Source organism: Crocodylus porosus, unplaced genomic scaffold (genome assembly GCF_001723895.1).
Source record: "Crocodylus porosus isolate Cpor-Errol unplaced genomic scaffold, CroPor_comp1, whole genome shotgun sequence".
Classification (NCBI taxonomy): domain Eukaryota; kingdom Metazoa; phylum Chordata; order Crocodylia; family Crocodylidae; genus Crocodylus; species Crocodylus porosus.
In genome coordinates this window covers 56,971,220-56,989,052 of record NW_017728947.1, presented here as the reverse complement: position 1 = coordinate 56,989,052, position 17,833 = coordinate 56,971,220, and the positions used below count along the sequence as shown (strand labels likewise).

The following is a 17,833-nucleotide window of genomic DNA, read 5'->3' as shown; positions in this document are numbered from 1 at the left end:
GGGGAAGTGGTGCAGGCTCCTAGCCTGGGGATTTTTAAAAGGAAGTTAGATGAGCACCTTGCCGGGGTCATCTGACCCCGGTGCTCTTTTCTGCCAAGGCAGGGGCTCGGACTAGATGATCTACCTAGGTCCCTTCCGACTCTAGCTACTATGAAACTATGAAACTATGCATTCCTACTGGCCTCTGTGCTCCTCTTGTGATGGGAACAGGAAGCCTCCATGACCTGAAAGCCCTTTGGAGCTGTTCTGCCTTGGGATCTCCAAGTACAAGATGGTTTTACATTGAAAACTAGATTTAGATTAGATTTCAGGAAAAAAACTTTCTTTCTATTAGGATGTGAGGAAGTGGGACAGATTTCCAGGAGAGTTATGGAATCTTCTTCATTGGAGGTTTTCCAGAGGAGATTGGGTAAGCATTTGATAAGAATAATTTAAGAACAGCATTCCTACATTCATGCAGGGGATTGGACCAGGTGATCCTTGAGGTCTGTTGCAACCCTATGATGCTGAAGTTCTAAAGGAGATAATAGGTCTTGGCTACGGGAAGAAATGAGGGTGTACAAGCCTCCAAAAACTTTGGAATTAAGAGATGTGCCATGGCAAATTTGCTGGGTGCCAGAGAGGTATTCAGTGACACTGCAGGACAGAAGTCATCCACACATTCACCAGACCCACAGACAGAATATGGAAATGAATTCCTGGATGAACCATGTAGCTGACACCCAAGCATAGCCAGGTGATGTACAGGTTATATGTGCTCTTTTTAGCCTCTAGTGTTGCTATTAGTCGTTATAAGATATTTAAACATAATAGGCATGTTTAATACACATGCTCTGGAAGTCTGGGGGGTGGGGTGCTTTAATTAAGGGTGGCTCTGAGAGCCACTCTAATTAAAGTGCTGGAAGTGTCTTGTGTATCAGTGTCCCTGTGCTTAAAAATGCCGGGGGGGTTGGGAGGGCTTTAACTAAAGCTTGGTAATTACCACACTCCAGCAGACTTGAGTAATTAAAGCATGTTGAAGAAGCCTCACTGCTCATGTATAGGTGCCCATTCTCTTCACCGCAGTCCCCAGGCACACACAGGAGATCAGCTCCCCTCCAGCTAACACTAGACTGGTTTGTAATTTCTCTAAGGGGCCACCTCAGCTTTTCTGAGCTGTACTAGTCCCATCCCTCTTTCATACTGTACCAGTATCATCACTATCCCCAGGGACAGGCTGGTCAGTAACTTCAGGCTCTACATTCTTCCCTTTCTTCAGAGAATTCTGCCCAGTACACTGGTTCTTTTTGTTTTTAATCAGGATTTTGCCCAGTAGATCCTGAGGGCTTGGCAAGGGAACTCCCGGCTTCAGCTGCAACAGAGAAAACATCAGATTTATTTTTCTCCTCTAGAGAGACAGAGCTCAAATGCTCAGCTATCCACCTGAATCCTTCCTCTCCCTGTCTGCCTCAACCATCTCTACCCACTTGTCTCCTTCAGTGTCTTCATCCACCCAACTTCCCATACCTCACACCATCTCTGTCCACTGTAACCCTGTATAAGTTCCAAGGCATTATTACTTTAAGATCTTGCCCACCCTTTCACACACTACTTTCTATCCCTTGCTATGCATTATCTTGCTGTAGATGGAAAGATTTTTGGGACAGGGCAATGTCTCATTAACTCTCTGTAAAACATCGTGTACATTTATGGCATGGGCAAAGTAAGAATGTTTGTATGGATTATGAAACCATAATGGTTCCTGGAAAACATCTTTTGGTACATGCAAACTGCATGTGCAGACATTTTTCTGGACCTATGCTCAGCTGCTTTTCACATGCAGCTCCCTACCTGATTCTACCTGCATATGTACGTTTCATGTGCACAGCTCAGCCATCTAGGGTCAGATTCTGAAGTTGATGGAGTCACTTCAGACTTGCAGGGATGTAAATGAAAGCAGACTTGGGCCCCTGATTTAGAAAAAATCTGGCCTTGAAGTCATAAAGTTATCCCTCTGTTCTCCAAGCTGCTCAGCCACAAGCTGAGAGCTGAGCTCAGTCCAGCTCTCTGCTCCCTTATGTCAAAGTCATTGATAAGACTGGGTAGCTATACACATTTATAGGCTAACTATATAAGATATATAGACAGAGCACACACTTTTGTGGACTAAAGCTGGCTTCATCATTTATACCTCTACAAGCATCCTCCCACTGGTCACAAAGGACCTACACAGGGACATTGCATGTGGTACTGCAGGCAGTGGTACCACATGGCACCAGGAAACAGTCCTTGCATGTTGCCTTGTCCCCTAGCACAGGCTCACCCCAACATTTTCCACTTACAGGGTATTTTTCAAGTGGTTCTGTCAGCAGCATGTCCCCAAATATGGTTCTGCAGTACTCAGCCATCTTAGCTTGCTGCTTGGGTCTAATTAACAGCAAAATAAAATGCAAGTGAGGCACAGACCTACTGAGCCAGGGGAAAAAACATACCTAAAACCACAGCTCAGCATGGGTGCCTGTTCCCAATCATGCACCCCGTGCTCTCCCCACAAAATAGCTATTCCTCTCCCACCCTCCCCCCCGCCACTATCTCTCTGAAACATCTCTGCAGAACAAACACCATCTAACCCGTGCTATCATCTCCATGAGGTTAGGAGTTGGGAGGGGCAGGTTTGAAAAGGAATACAGAGTAGAATTCACTGAATTCCCGTATTTTTTATCACATTTGCTCTGCAGTTTACAGCTTAGCTCTCAGTGTTGTCTCAGATTCTCTCCAAGGAAAACTCCTTTCACACTGCAGCCTTAATGCTTCACCTTGCTGTCCCAAAGCACAGAGCCACCAAGCAAAACCATGTCAGCATTAGATGAAAAGGCATCGCTTGCCTTTGCCCCCTACAGCCAACAAAGTGTTAATCCCCCCATCTGTGCTCCCCAGACATGAGTCAGTCAGCCCATAGATACTCACGAGTCTACGTGATTCTCAAAGGACAGGATGACAGGGTAGAGAGAGGTTTTGAAAGCACTTTCCGCAATGGCTTCAATGGCATCCTGAGCAAGACCAGACAGACAGAGGGAGTGTGTGAGTATTCTTGATCATGTCCTGAGACAGACCGGTCTGGGTAGCCAGCCAACTGTCCAGTCTCCACATTCATCATTTCCAGGGATTCTCTCATGAGCAATATAGCACCTCTGACCCCATTTCCTTCACACATTCCTCTCCCATAGCTTCCCTTAGATTATTTTTCACTCAATTTAAACTCAACAGGTAAGTAAGTAGATGATGCTGAAGTTGTAGAATGGCCAATTTATCTCTTGCTAAATGAGTGAGAATCTAAGTAAAGGAGCTTGGTGGTGTCTGGAAGGAGAATAACATTGTTTAGGATTAACTTGGAAGGGTTAGGAAAAAGTATAAGTGACATCTGACTAAACTTCCTTTATTCTTGCTGGGACTCACACTTACCTAAACTCTCAAATGAACCCCACCTTGCCTGTAAAACCCTTCTTGATCCTGATTGTTTAGCACTGCAGGAAACTAAAATGTGCAGCAGCTACTGACTACTGGCATTTCAGTTGCAAATACCATGGGTAGTTGCAAATGAAGTTATTAGAAACCTGGGGCTCAAAGAAGGGGAGAAGCAGCAGAAGGGAAGATCCATGTATGGTATAAAACTAAAATCCAAGTGCATGAGGGATTAACATAATTTCATCTGGAGGTTTATTCACACAGTTTGGCAGAGCCCCTTCACGCAGTCAGAGCTCCTGTAATGCACAGTTACCATTATCTTCTCTATTTCTTGTGCACTGTTATGCAAAAGCAACAGTAATATCACAGGATTGAGGATGGGAAATTATTGGTACTGAATCTGACAGGCAGATGAATGTGCCCAGTCATTAACAGAAACAGGATTTGTTTTTTCACACACAAATGTCTTAGAAATAATGAAGTGTAGGAATGAAGAAAAATACAGTATAAGGACAGAGAAGAGCATCTAAAACTTGGTTCCTGTCTGGTTGGGTATGGGTTCCTTACAATGTTACCCAAAGGGATGCAGAGGAAGGAAGTGTGGTCCAGTGATTGTAACTTTTTGTGATTAAAGCACTAAAACTTTAGAGGGAAAAGTGGGGCTAGCCTGGGCTGTGTCCCTTTTAGCCATGCATCTTGGGACTAATATTCAGGGAACCTGCATGACAAAACCACAAAATGGTTGCTGTCCCACTGAGTGTAAGCTGTACATGCATGAAGCATGGAAATGACAAAGGAACAAACTCCTAAGTGCCACTTACAGTCGCACACAAACCTGCCGTTATCATCAGCCTGGCTGTTTGACAACTCCCAGTCTCTGTTAACACTCACCACTCTTGGCTGCAGAGAGGCCTTGCTAATTGTCTTTTCTCTGAACTCATCATTCCTTGCACACACCCACCCACTTAAGAAAAGCCAGCCAGCAAGTGCTCATCCACTCAACCAGACACGTATCCCTCTGCCTGGCTCCTCTCCAGCTCTGGCAGCTCAAACATTTTCCCTCATTTATTCCTATCCCTCTACTTTTCACCTCCTGATTCACCACCCCACGCATCACACCATCCTGTTTAATACCAGCTCATCTACCCGTTTACCTCACCAGTCATGCAGCTTTGCTTCTTACCCATCCATGCCACAGCCCAGCTGTTTGCCATTTCACCCACCCATGTATCTTCCTAATGTAGATAACATTACAAATTCAGGCAGAAGAAATAATCTGTGGAGACAATTCTATCCTTACCTTGAACAGAATTTCAGTGGTCATAGTAAATCCATGGGTGATGATGGGCTCCTCATCTGGAGGGCGACCCTTCCAACAGTCCAGCTCCACACAGCGACAGCCAGCCAGCAGGGTCTGACGATACATTTCAGAAGAGGAGTTGCCAGAAAATTGGCCAGCTGCAACAGGACAGAAGGAGAAGAGATTCCTGTTTCCACGTACTCATGTAAAAACATTCTTCTGAGCTGGGAGTAAAAAGGGGAAACAGAGCTCTAGGCACTTCCTGAGCAAGTATCCCCTTCAGATTGCAGTTAAATTTAGGTAACTGGAACCATGAAGCCCTACTTAACCCCTTCTCCTCTTGCATGCTGTGTCCCCATAACTACATGCTTACTCTCTGTGTCGAGGGGATGGAGTACTGGTAGATATGCAACTGCCTCAGCCTCCGGGGGGTACATGGCCACCCTGCCATTTGGGAAGGATACATAACTGGATCATGAGGGACTTACACCTGCCCCCTTGCTAGGCCTGCTTTCATAACTATCAGGTTATACACTTGCCAGCTGCTTGGGAAGGCTGCCTGCCTTATGACACATCAGAGTGCATATATCTGTCCAACTTTGTAGGTTAGTGAGGTGGTTGGAGAGAGGAGACATCACCTTCCTTTGAAGCACTGGACATAAAACTCCCAGCCTTACCTGTGGATAAAGTGGGAGGCAATGATGCTCCTGCTGGTACTAGAAAACTCAGAGGTTCCTGGTTAGCTCTTGCTGCTCCACTCAGGGTCATATCAATCACTGATTTTGGGGTCAGACTGGCACAGATAGTCGGGGTTTGTGCTGTCCTTTGCGGCATGGGAGGGTCCTTTTCCTAGGATCCTCTGAGCATATATTAATCAACTATGTCTGTGCTGTTGCAGCAGCAAAACATTCACAGTGTTCTCCTCCCCTCTGCTCTAACCTGTGGCTTATTATACCATGTTTTGGTGTTTCTGGTTTGTGCACTATAGTTGCATGTAAGGTTTTGTGTGGACCATTTTTAGAAATCTTTGGGTAAATGGCTTGTTGCAAATGGGGGAGATGGCAGACTTGATGGTCCATATTATACATCAACCAAGGGGATAAGCATGTGTCAAGAGAGAGAAGAGTGGCACACTTCTGCCTAGCAACTCCTGCAGGACATACACACTTCTGAGACAGACATACACACCTAGCCAGCCATTCAGGAACAATGTGAACTTCATATGATATCCATGCCTGTCCCTGAACTCAAATGAAGTGAACTTACGATCTTGCATTGCAACAAGGCTGGGGGTATGAAAAGATCCTTGCTATTTGTTCAAGGGTGAAGAGCTGCTTGCCCACCCTGCACTGAAAATGACACATGCCCGCAGAGAACGGTCATTCACACACAAAATCCATCAAAAAGAAGTGAAATTCAACTCAAACAAGACTGGGATGAGTGTTGTAAGTTATACTTAGGTCCCTTTTGCTTTGGCCAACCTCACATGGGTCTGTCTTTTCTACAGAGCAAGCTTGTTCTTTTCAGTCCTAGCAAGTTGAATAGCTGCCCAATGTATTTGTCATCTGGGACAAAACCCACCCCTGGTGCTGGTATATGCATATGATTCTAGACATCTTGGAAGCTGTGGGGTAGGACCAAGGAACCTGAGCCAACCAGTGGACAGATACCTGTTAAATAGGTGTTGTGCGATGAGTTGATGAAGTAATGTGAGAGTGGCTGGCTCATGTCCTGGTACAGAATCACTTTGTCCAGTGCTACCACACTGTTCTCAGAACCGCAAAGGAACCAAACCATTCCCTCTGGGGATAACTGCCCTGCAGGGAAAACAGAGCTATTAATGGCACTGAAAGAATTAGACCCAGGCTCCTTGCTGAGCACTTGCAGGAATTAGGTTGGCTGCTTCCTGACACTGTGGGAAAACTCGGTGTAGCATGCAGTATGAGATTCTTCCTGGCTTCCCTGCTGTTTCATGCACAGATCTCTCCGCAATAATAAAGGGAGTCTATTTGGACTGTAGCAACTTTGATCTTTATTTTATGGACAGAGTGAGTATTCAGTGAGGCTGCTTACAGCCGTAAGGTGCATTGTGTGTTCAGAGCTGTTGTAAAATTCCCCAAGCACATGGAGCTTCCTGATGTCACCCTCCAAATCACACCCCCAACATTTTTTTCCAATCTGCAGGGGACCTGAAGATAGTTACACCTGCCTCTCCCCTCCCCCCCAGCACAGGGACACTAGAGAAAGGGGCCAGTGTGCTGATCAAGACTCACCTCGCTGGATGTTGATCCCACTGGGTTCATATTTCTCTATTAGGCTCTGCACCTGCTCAGGTTTGGCAGGTGGGAAAAGGATATCATTGAGGCGGGAATCTCGCTGCTTCTTGTTGATAAACTTTGCCAGGTGCTCTTTGGTCATGTAGGGCTTGGCTTTCAAATGGCTATGGGCAAACAATGAGTAAGGAACAGAGAGAGGAAGCATATTTTTGCATTACTGAAAAACTCCCCTGATAGCAGTGAAACCCAGACTGACCCCTCCTGCCACTGGCCGTGTGTATGCATTTCTTTGGACTCTCACCCATCCCCAATTTCTCTCTGCAAATCTCTCTCACTCACTCGGCCTTTCAGTATTCTTTTCTCATTTTTTATATTTTTATTTCTTGACAATGTTTATTTAGCTCTGGGGAAAGGCTAGACTGATTGGGGACCCGGGCCCTGGTTTTCAGAAATGACCAGCAGTTTTTGGTGCCTCAAGTGTTTTGTGCCTGACTTGAGACACTAAAAAGGGATGTCAATTTCAGCATCTTCCAAGTTCTTGCTGTTTGAAAATCAAGCCCATTTAAGTCGACACAAGTTTGCAGACTGGTCACTTGTGAAAGTTTTAGTTGAATGTTCTTTCTCTTTGCACTGCAGAGGTCCTGGCATAGGACTGCTGAGAGAATTGGCAAGTCTAGGGCCAGGGTGGTGCTATGAGGTGGTTTGGATTTTGACAAGGTCCCAAATGACCTTCTCATAAAACAACTCAATGCAAGCTTCCCCACATACTCACTCCAACATGCTTCACTTTGCCCTGGAGCGAACTACCTCTAGCAGTGAGTGGGTGCATCTACACATGTGCTTTACTGAAGAGTACATTAATTAGCTCTGCAGTAAAGCATCAAAATCTGTATGTGTATTAGAGCACAATAAACTAATCAACTCTGCTGTAAGATAGTACTGTCAGGGACAGTATCATCTTATGGAAGAGAAAGTAACTGCTGAAATGCATGTGTAGACAGTGACTGTGGCTGGCAGGGACATGAGAGTGCTAAAGTGTGGGGACTGCCTGCTCCCTAACCATGTGGCTCTGCCCTTTAGCACCCTCATGCCCCAGCCAGCCCCTCTGCCACGCAACACCACCACCCAGAGCCCAGGTCTGACCCGCCATGCCTCTTAACAGCCTAGAGCTACTTCTCCCCAGCTCAGATTGCTGCTGCCCTGGGTGCACATGTAGATGCTGCACCCAAGAGCAGTTTTCTCTGGTTTAAAGTGCTCCTGAGTTTATTGTGTCACCTTAATTGGATATGTAGATACACCCAGTGAAACCTTACCCTCTCTGTTTAGCCTGCATATGAAGAGGCTAACTGCACAGCTGTTTATGACACAGGCACCTGCCTCCTGGGTCACTTTATACAGACCAGTAACTCCTTTTTAAAAGTACAACATTCTCCCTCCTTTATTGCCCCCCTGTTTGTCTGTCTCTTTCCCTCATGAAACAAGGCCTGCCCCTACAGCATTACAGAGACTCACTGGGAGGTGAATATCTCATCAATTTCTGGCCGGGGACACAGGTTCATCAGGAAGCTTTTATACACTGGTTCAGGAAAGTCTTCTGGATTAATGGCATCATTCTGCAAAATAAACAACATACCAGTACACTAGCTCCATGGCTGCCTTCACTGCCTTGTTATACCTCATCATCTATAGTCTCATGTCCATGCTGTATAGTGCTTGGAGTGTTGCAGTTTGCAGAAGTGTGTGTTAGGAAGAGCACACACCAACTGCAGAGACCTCCTCAGCCTGACAAAGGGTTTTTAAACTTGAAAGCTTGCTATAGCATTTTTTCCAACTATTTAAGTTGGTGTAATAAAAAGGTATCAGATTCACCCAAAGAACCTACCTATGTCTGCCTATGTCCTTAGACCAACATGGCTACAACCTACACCCCCTTAGTAGGCAGAGCACCCAAGGAAAAGTCATAAGGCTGCTGAGAAAAGTCTATACGAAGTTACTTCAGGGGTGCAGTTGTGTGACTGTAGCTTGGTGTTGGTCAGGGAGGCAGAGTGGTTAGGGGACAATACACTGGTTTGGGATTCAGAAGACCAGGATTATCGTCCTGAAATTGCCACTGACCTGCTGCGAGACTTGGCAGATCTAATGCCAGGGTGGTGCTACGAAGTGGTATGAATTCTGACAAGGTCTCACATGACCTTCTCATAACAAATTGGAAAAATGTGGACTGGATAAAACTACTATAAGGTAGACAGATAACTGGATCAATAGCTGCAAACAACGAGTAATTTTGAACTGGTCTATATCAGAAATGACAGGAGGTTTCAAGTGCAGTCCCACAGGAGTCTGTACTGGACCCAATGCTGTTCACTGTGTTTTTTAATGTTTTGGATGTTGGCACACAAAGCTTCTTGAAGCAAGTTTGCAGATGACACAAAACTGGGAAGGATTGTGATTGCGTTGGAGAATGTGAGTGCTATTAGAAGGTTCTTGACAGATTGGAAAGTTGGGCTACAGTTAACAGGATGAAGCTCGATGCAGACAAATGCAAAGTGCTACACCTCAGGAGGAATAATCAAAAACACAAATATAAAATGGGTGACACCTGGCTGGATTGTAGCACTATGGAAAAGAACTTGTGAGTCTTGGTGGATCGATTACAAACTCATTATAAGTCTGCAGTGCGAGGCAACCACACAAAAGGTGAATGTGGTTTTGGGCTGCATCAGTAGAAGACTTAGGTGCAAAACACAGGAAATGATAGTGCCTGTCTGTTCAGCGCTAGTTAGGCCTCATTGAAGTACTGTGTACAGTTCTGGGCTCCACATTTTAAAAAGGATGTGGAGAAGTTAGAAAGGGTCTACACGCAGTCAACAAAGATGATAAAGGGCTTGGAGAGCAGCATATGAGGAGAGCTGAAGGAGCTAGGTATGTTCAGCTGTGGAAAAGGCACTTAAGACTTGACATGATGGCAGTCTTCAAATAACTGAAGAGCTGCCAATGAGGAAGAGGGAAATGACCTTTTCTCTCTAGCTGCAGACAGGAGGATGCAGCCCAGGGGCGAGCAATTATTTTGGGTGGAGGGCTGCTTACTGAGTTTGGGCAAGCCACTGAGGGCTGCATGGGTAGCCCCACCCCTTGACAGGTGCCCCACCCCCTGGTCACCATCTTGGGACCAAAAGTTTTGCCCGCTAACCCCTGACCTTTGCCACCAGAAGTCCCTCCCCTTGCCCCCGGGAATTACTCCTTTCAGCAAGGGGTTTTGCCATCTCTGAACCAGAAAAATACCAAATTATATTCTAAAAATCAAACATGTACTATGTACATTAATTTGATTTCAAAACATATTTTTGTCCTGATTTACATGCATTTGTGTAGTGTACATAGAGGTGATTGTACAATAGCTTAAAATGAAGTCTTACTCTTGTATATGTGGGGGGTGTGGGCAGGAGAATGGGCATAGGTTTGTGGGTATGTGGGGTGTGGGGCAGGGGTTGTATGTGGGTGTGTGGGGTGTGGGTGGGTATGGGTTTTGTGGGGGGCTTTGAGTGTGTGGGGGAAGGGTGGCTAGGGAGGGTTGTGGCTTGCATGGAGGGGGAGGGTTTGCCCACAGCTCACCCCTGCAGCAGGCAGATACCCCACCAGTGCTCCTGCAAGCCCAGGCTCTGCGTTTCTGCCACTCCTGGCCCCAGGGCACCAGTGTGGACCTGTGCTCCTGCTTGCTGCCACTTGCCCTCCATCTGCCACTGCTGCCTTTCTCCTGCCACTTCCCCCACCCCTGCTGCTCCAGCACCATGTCCCACCTGTGCCTGCAGTCCCAACGCTGCAGCTGGGAACCACATGGTGCCAGAGCACAGCGGGCAGGGGGGAACAGGGAAATGGCAGTGGCAGCCAGGGGAAGGGGTAGTGAGAAGGTGCATAGAGCGCAGCAACAGCTGGACAGGAGAGTGGGACCTGGGCCAGTGCCCCAGGGTCAACGCTGGCGAGGCCCAGAGTGGGGCGGCAGGAGCATGGAGCCAGGCTGCCAGGGGCTCTATGGAGCTGGGCTGTGCTGCTCAAGTGGGGGTAGGAGGGAGCCACTCTGGATCCATAGAGTGCCTGGCACCCTGGGCCCTGTGCTCCTGCTGCCCCACTCTGGGTCCTTCTGGTGCTGGCCCTGGTGCATTGGTCAGGCCCCTTCCTCCTACCTGGCTGTTGCTGTGCTGTGCTGTGTGCACCTGCTCACTGCCTCTTCCCCACACCTGCTGCAGCCATTTCCCTGCTTCCCCCTGCATGCCTGCTGGTACCATGTGGTTCCCAGGACTGCAGGAGCCAGCCTGGCCGGCCCTGAGACCTGGGGCAATTACCCACACTCCTCCTCTGCCCACCTCCCTCCCTCCTTCTTATCTGTATTTCCCTTAGAATGAGGGGGCAGCAACAGTCCAAAACCAGAAGCCTCCAGCAGCCTGTGTTAGGCAGAGGCTTCTGGCTGGGATGTATGGTGGGGACGAGGGCGGCACCAGGCCACACTTGCTGCTGTGGCTAGTTCTGCCACCAGCTCCCGCTGGGTCCTACTTCCCCAGCAGCTGTCATCTTTGACAGACAGCCAAGGGCAGATAAATATTAACTTTCTAAATTATTTAGGGGTCTTGTGGACCAAATAGAATGGTCTGCAGGCCATATTTTGCCCACCCCTGATGTAGACCAATGGCTTGAAGTTCCAGCAAAGTAAATTTAATGTAGATATTTGGAAAAACTTCTTCATTGTTAAAACTGTAAGGCAGTGGACAGACTGCCTAGAGAAGCTGTGGACTCTCCATCACTCAAGATGTTCAAGAAGAGGTTGGCCAGCCACTAGTCAGAGATGATCTAGATGTGCTTATGCCTGTGTTCTACCATGGCTATTTCCCATGCTTCTGAGCTTTACTGGTTGCCCCTGCCCCTTTTGTGCTATATGCCACGGTGTTTTTAAGTCTTTCTCAGAGGCCCTGGGTATTGACTACAGCCAAGGCTGTGGACTTTGACTGGAGTGTGCCAATGCTCCTGCTGGGATCAAAGTCAGAGGTTTCTGCCTAGAGGGTTTTGCTCCTCGATTCAGGGTCAAACTGATTGCTATATTTGGGGTCAGGAAGGAATTTTACCCCACAGTTGGATTGGTATGGACTGTGGAGGTTTTTGCCTTCCTCTGTAGCAGGGGACATGGCCCTTTACCCAGGACCTCTTGAGCCTATATTGACAGCATTTTATAAAAGCAGGTCATTGGCTGCTGTGGTTCCCCCATGTTACCTGTGGCAGGTTTTATGGTACTCTTATGTAGAGTATGGATTATGGTTTGTATGGGGTTCTTCGGATAGAGATGAGAGGGTTGAACTAGATGACCTCTGGAGGTCCATTCCAACCCTTCTTCTCTATAACTCTCTGACTCTATATAGTGTCAGAGGGGATGGATAATTATTCTCTTCATGGATAACAGTAACACTGTCAAGAGGGCAGTGGCAGTGAATACATTTTTCTGAAGTTATGGAGAATTTTGACCATAATGAAATACTCACCTTGCCCTTTGGAAGGTGACAGGCACTTAAAGCTCCTTCTACCCTTTTCCTGTCTGCAGGAAACATCTGAAAAATGCTGAGAGAAAAAAGGGCAGTTAGAGCAAAATGTTGTAAAGCAATATAGGAAAAGCAGTCAGGGAGCATGGGTAGGGGACCTGGGAGGTGCAAACCCTGAGATGGGCTAGGACAATGTGAGATATGGATAAGAGGGTGCATTGCAAAACTGGGTCATGGAGTGAGAGAACAGATACTCAGAGAGACATGTTCCAATCGCTTGGCCTAGTATTTCACAGGCAGTATCTCTTCTGCTGCTTTTAGTCCAGAGGTTCCATCATGAAAGACTAGCTGGAGATCTTCTAGCAGCCCTCTTGCTGTTGGCTATAATGGGGACACACTGGACTAGCATAAACCACCCCGTCTCATTGCCTAGTCCTGCCCCATTTTGGATTTCCACTGACCATTGACAGGTCCATAGTATCCAGGAGCATGTGGCTGCCTTGTGCCACAACCTTGCTATGAAACACTTTCCACCATGGGGCCATGCATCCTGCTGTCAAAGGCAATAGCCATTGTCAATTAGGGATGAATTTGGCTTTGTACTGAATTGAAAGCTTTTTTTTCTCTATATATTTGCTGCTAGTGAGCTGTGCTAGACTAGTCTGTCCAGCAGACCAAAATCCTTTATGCAAACAGAGAGCAAATTTGACACGTGTGCAAAGGGGCTACTGCAATGTATGGATATGAACTGTTGCTGCCGAAGTCCAAACAACTTCCATTTTGAAAAGAAAGGTACCAGACAGTGAGGGCAGACAGACTCCAGTGGGCTCAGATTACTGTGGGTCCCTACTGCCGTGCTACATAACATTAAAATAAAAATAACTTAACAGTTAAATATCATCTCATCCTGCTTTAATGAAAACAGTGCAGTACAGGCAGCAACAGTGTCCCTCTCACAAAGGTTAATTCAGATTTCATGTCTGTTCAGCTGTTGGGGCCTTTTGGCTGCTAAAAGCCAACAAGGGTAACAATAATGTGTTAAATGTGGTGGTGTGTGAAACGAGAAGGGGACTGAACTCAACAGATTAATTTTATATCGGTCACCAAGTGGCTATCATGGCAAGAACTGCAGTGACTTGGGGCTAGATTTTTAAACATATTTCTATGCCTCAGGATTCAGGAAAACGCTGAATGAGATCTTCAAAAGCCGCTAGGCCAAGGCAGTTTTGGAAATCCCACTAAGCTCCTGCCTACATGTGTAGGTGCCTAAGCACTTTCGAACACTTGGTTTTTAGTCTGTATTTCAACATTTGCTGGAGCAGTTTTACTGCATTTGACTCACTCTCAGCTCGTTCACACATAACAATTAAAATATATCAGTTGCTGCCCTTTTGAGAGGGCTCCAAAAATTCTTGTGTCTGCACCCGTAGTGAGGCAATGTTTTATAGAGAGCACCTTACCTCCACTCCCTTTAAAGAGTGGAGTCCAGGCTGCTGTTGGACATTTGGGAGAAGTACAATATGCAAACACAATTTTTTTAAAGCTTGTTATTTGAGGAACAAACTGTTTTCTCCCTGTATTAACACTGGCCGATTTCATTTAAAGATTGATTTAAAGAACTCTTCCCTAGGGTTATTAATTAATTAAGGGACTATACATTTTTAAAAGCCTGTTGATACATGTGATGGTTTCTGACAGATTGAATTTCTGGGGCAGTTTTTTTTGTTTTAATTATTAGGGAATAATGATCAGCCATTCAGTGAAATGGGTAGCTGGCACAGATTCTGCTGGTAAGAATGAAGCAATATAACACACAGCAGGTACTGCATTTATTCCAAATGATTAGCACTTGCCTCGTGTGGTGTTATAGCAAGGCACAAAGCCAAAGGCAGAGCAATTTTAAGCTCCTAGTATGGCCCCATAAATGCAATGATTGTGCTGCCTTATTGTTAATATAGAAGAATATATATGCAAACAGGAGAATTTAATCCTTCACTTCAGCCCTTCTGCACTGTACCAGCTACACACGTTCAAAGGGGTCATAAGGCTTCTCCTAAGAATATCTCTAGACTGGAAAGTTTTCTATGAGAGGTACAGAATCAGCATCATACACCATCTACAGGAAGGCGCATTGCAGACCACCAGGGGAGTCACAGTGTTAGCACAAGGTGGAAGAGCTGGAGCAGTGGTGCACCCCAGCACATCTTAGCTGAATCAAAAAGTTGAGGGAGGCCTAAAAGAGGAGGCAAACTAGTCTGGCTCTCAGAAAAGAGGAGTAAAAGTTACTCCTCCTGTGTCCTTGCACCAACACTAGTTCTATCACAGGGAAGAATGCAGCCTTGAGAGTCCATGCTACACACACTCATATTGGTGCAATTCCAGAAGAATGTGGACAAACTCAGTGGAGCCATTATGCTACAAAACTGGGGGAGCCTCCAGAGACTGTGCGTGTTTATAATAGAAGTCAGCAAGAAATGGGCTTGACATTGCTGCTGTCAATCAGGCAGAAAGCTGTTATTCATATACAGACCAAAACCAAAACCTCTTAACCATTTTTTGGGCAAAGCTAAAATGACACCTGGATCTTATCCAGCCTTAGGCTTAGATTTGCAAAATAATATCCCAATGAGTAAGGTGTCACACAGCCCAGATCATGCCAGGTTTTGTATCAATATCTTTATTCAGTGGCATAATCTCAGTGGCTTGGGACTTTCTCTTGCTGCAGTGGCAAGAACAGAGAGACATAGGCTACTCCTTGACACCAGTATCCCATCCTCCCCTTGGGAAGCAGCCATGAGTCAGAAGTTTCCATCCCCACCTCTCAGGGTAGGGCCAAAATGTTCAGGTCAAGACTTCTGGGTGCAGGTGGAACATCAGGCAGAGTCTGACCTCACCCACCCACTCTACCTTTGACCTGACCAGGTCTGTGATAAGATGTAAATTCCTATACTCACTTTCTGACAGGAATTTTCCCTTCTGAGTTGAGCTGCATCTTCAGCTTCACCAGTCTATGAAAAAGAGCAGGGAGGTCAAGAATACACTTGTGTAATGTTCCCAAGCTATGTGTGTCAGGGCTCAAGGAGGAGAATGTGGTTCGACAGACTGAGAAAAATATTTGGGCATTAGTTACCATGCAGTGTCCCAGCGGACTGCAAACTGCAATTTTACCCCATAAGCAGAAGTTGGTGGGAGGGAGAGAAAGGGCTGAAGGAGGGAGTGAAAGCTAGACTGGCAGCACCCTACATGCTTGATGCCTGAGAAACACCTCAAATAGGTTATTATCGTTAATTATTTCTCTTTAGTGGCCAGTTAAATTATTACTATCTTGGAAGACAGATGCATCACTCCTCAGGGTTAGAGCTGTGATGCTGATGGGCATCTTACCCATACATTACACCTGGGGATTGCACTGCTTTTCTCTAATGCTGAGCATGTTCTTGCCTGGCTTCCCAAGCACTTGGGTGCTAGTCATCATCACCAGTGATGATTAGTTCACCTGCTGGCATTACAGTTGTTCTTTAGGTACTTGAGTTCAGACAAAGGATTTGTAGCTGAGCTGTAGGAGCAGGTGACTGCCAGGAGTCTGCATGGACATTGTTGCCTTTACAGACAAAAGCAGAAGAAGCAACAGGCTGCAGGTCTGAAGAACAGTATTAATTGGAAGCCACTTACATTTTCTCCAGGAAGGTGTAACGAGAAGCATTGTATGTAAGCGGGTGTTTAACGATGGCCAGGATATCCTCAGCCCAGCTCTAGGAACAAACCATAGCAAATTGCTGAAGCAATGAGATGTAAGAAGACTGCAAAAACTAACACCTAGAGCACCTCAGTCTGAATGGTGCCAGATGTCTGCCCTAGCCCAGGTTTTGTCTACAACAAGAAGCACTGCTCATTTGCTGGTCTCTAACAACTACCTGGATAGGGTGGAACTAATTTCACACTCCTGTTTTCTGCCACAGGCTTATAATGCAAGTTAGAATTCGCTTGCCCATCTCCCTCAGCTCTCTGTTAATCTATGTTAACTTCAGGGGGGATGAGGATGAAGTAAATCAGCAGATGCACCCTATTTTCTCCATTTGCATTTCTGCTTGCAGGGACTCCAGCTTGGAGCTTGGGGCACTGTATTTCTTTCTCTCACTGGAACCCTACCCTTCTCTCTCGCTGCTAGCGAGCTCGTCAGCTGCACTAACACTTCCCAGCTATACAAACACCACTTTGCCCCGTGCCATGACTCTGGGATGTGCCTGGTGGCCCATTTCCCTCAGCCTAGGGATACCTTGCCAACATTTTCTTTGTAGGAGACAAAGTTATGGAAGGTGAGATCCACCAGGTCAGGGCCGGACACGATAGTCAGAGTCTTGAGCAGGAAGTTGTTGTCTGGAAAATCCAGGTTAAAAACCTCTCGGAGCTTCTGGCTCTGCAAAGGAGAGTACACAGTCATTCCCAAATAGATGTGAATCAATGGTAGGTATCAAGCAAACTCACACACAAAAAGCCTTCTCCCCTAACCAAAATCAGTGAACCTCTTTGGTGGTTGGACGAGGCTTAGATGGTCTTCTTTATGGTAGGTCCTGCATTTCTTGGGTCAAGCAGGAATATGGAAGGCCAGATGGATTGCTCTAGCAACTTGGGATTTCACTCAGGCACACACTAGAGATCTCAGGATAATTCTTTTTCTTGCAAGATTTACATCCCAAACGTCAAGACCCTGCAGATGTAACAGCCTGGCATGCTGACATGTAGTGAGATAGACACTGCTAATGCAAGGTTCATCAGCATCATTAGACCACTCCCCCACATACCTAATAAATGGCCCGAACACCAGATTACTGCTGTGAGTTTTAATCCAAACACTAAATCATCATCTATCTGCAATGCAATTCACGCTGTGGGTTATGCTGTTTAAAGCTCTATATAGCCTAGGACCTAGTAATCTGAAAGATAGACTCTCCCCACTGTCCTGTGCCAGTGGTTGGAATCTCTTCAGTGGCATACACTGCCGGTGGCTAGTTCCAAAGCTAGTCCTTCCCTCGCCTCTAATCTGTTCCATCCCCTCTCCAGAGCTCGAGCCTGCTAAGTGTCAGGCTTTCCTTACTGGTCAAACCAATAGCTAATTACTGGACCATGTTTGTGTGGGAAATATTGATTTTTACAGAATCTCATGTAGTTATTTGGCATTACTGTATGAAGTCTCCCAGCTGTGAGGTGCTCAAATGCTGAAGCAATGGATACTGCTCTTAACAAAACAGGAAATTTAAAAGAAAAGGATGAAATTAATGCACTAAAGTCAT

The 17,833-nt window shown here is 46.2% G+C and overlaps 1 protein-coding gene across 1 annotated transcript in view; it reads right to left on the bottom strand.

The window, feature by feature from the left end:
• Window positions 1-17,833, bottom strand: part of PLCB2 (phospholipase C beta 2) — a 59,118-nt gene that overhangs the window by 24,269 nt on the left and 17,016 nt on the right. The window contains exons 4-14 of the mRNA XM_019552204.1: window positions 16,819-16,959; window positions 16,215-16,294; window positions 15,497-15,550; window positions 12,546-12,621; window positions 8,533-8,633; window positions 7,018-7,184; window positions 6,415-6,561; window positions 4,745-4,902; window positions 2,947-3,029; window positions 2,322-2,406; window positions 1,189-1,351 (exon numbers count right to left, since the gene is read on the bottom strand). Coding sequence (XP_019407749.1) covers window positions 1,189-1,351; window positions 2,322-2,406; window positions 2,947-3,029; window positions 4,745-4,902; window positions 6,415-6,561; window positions 7,018-7,184; window positions 8,533-8,633; window positions 12,546-12,621; window positions 15,497-15,550; window positions 16,215-16,294; window positions 16,819-16,959 — 1,255 coding nt within the window. The remainder of the gene's footprint in view (window positions 1-1,188; window positions 1,352-2,321; window positions 2,407-2,946; window positions 3,030-4,744; window positions 4,903-6,414; window positions 6,562-7,017; window positions 7,185-8,532; window positions 8,634-12,545; window positions 12,622-15,496; window positions 15,551-16,214; window positions 16,295-16,818; window positions 16,960-17,833) is intronic.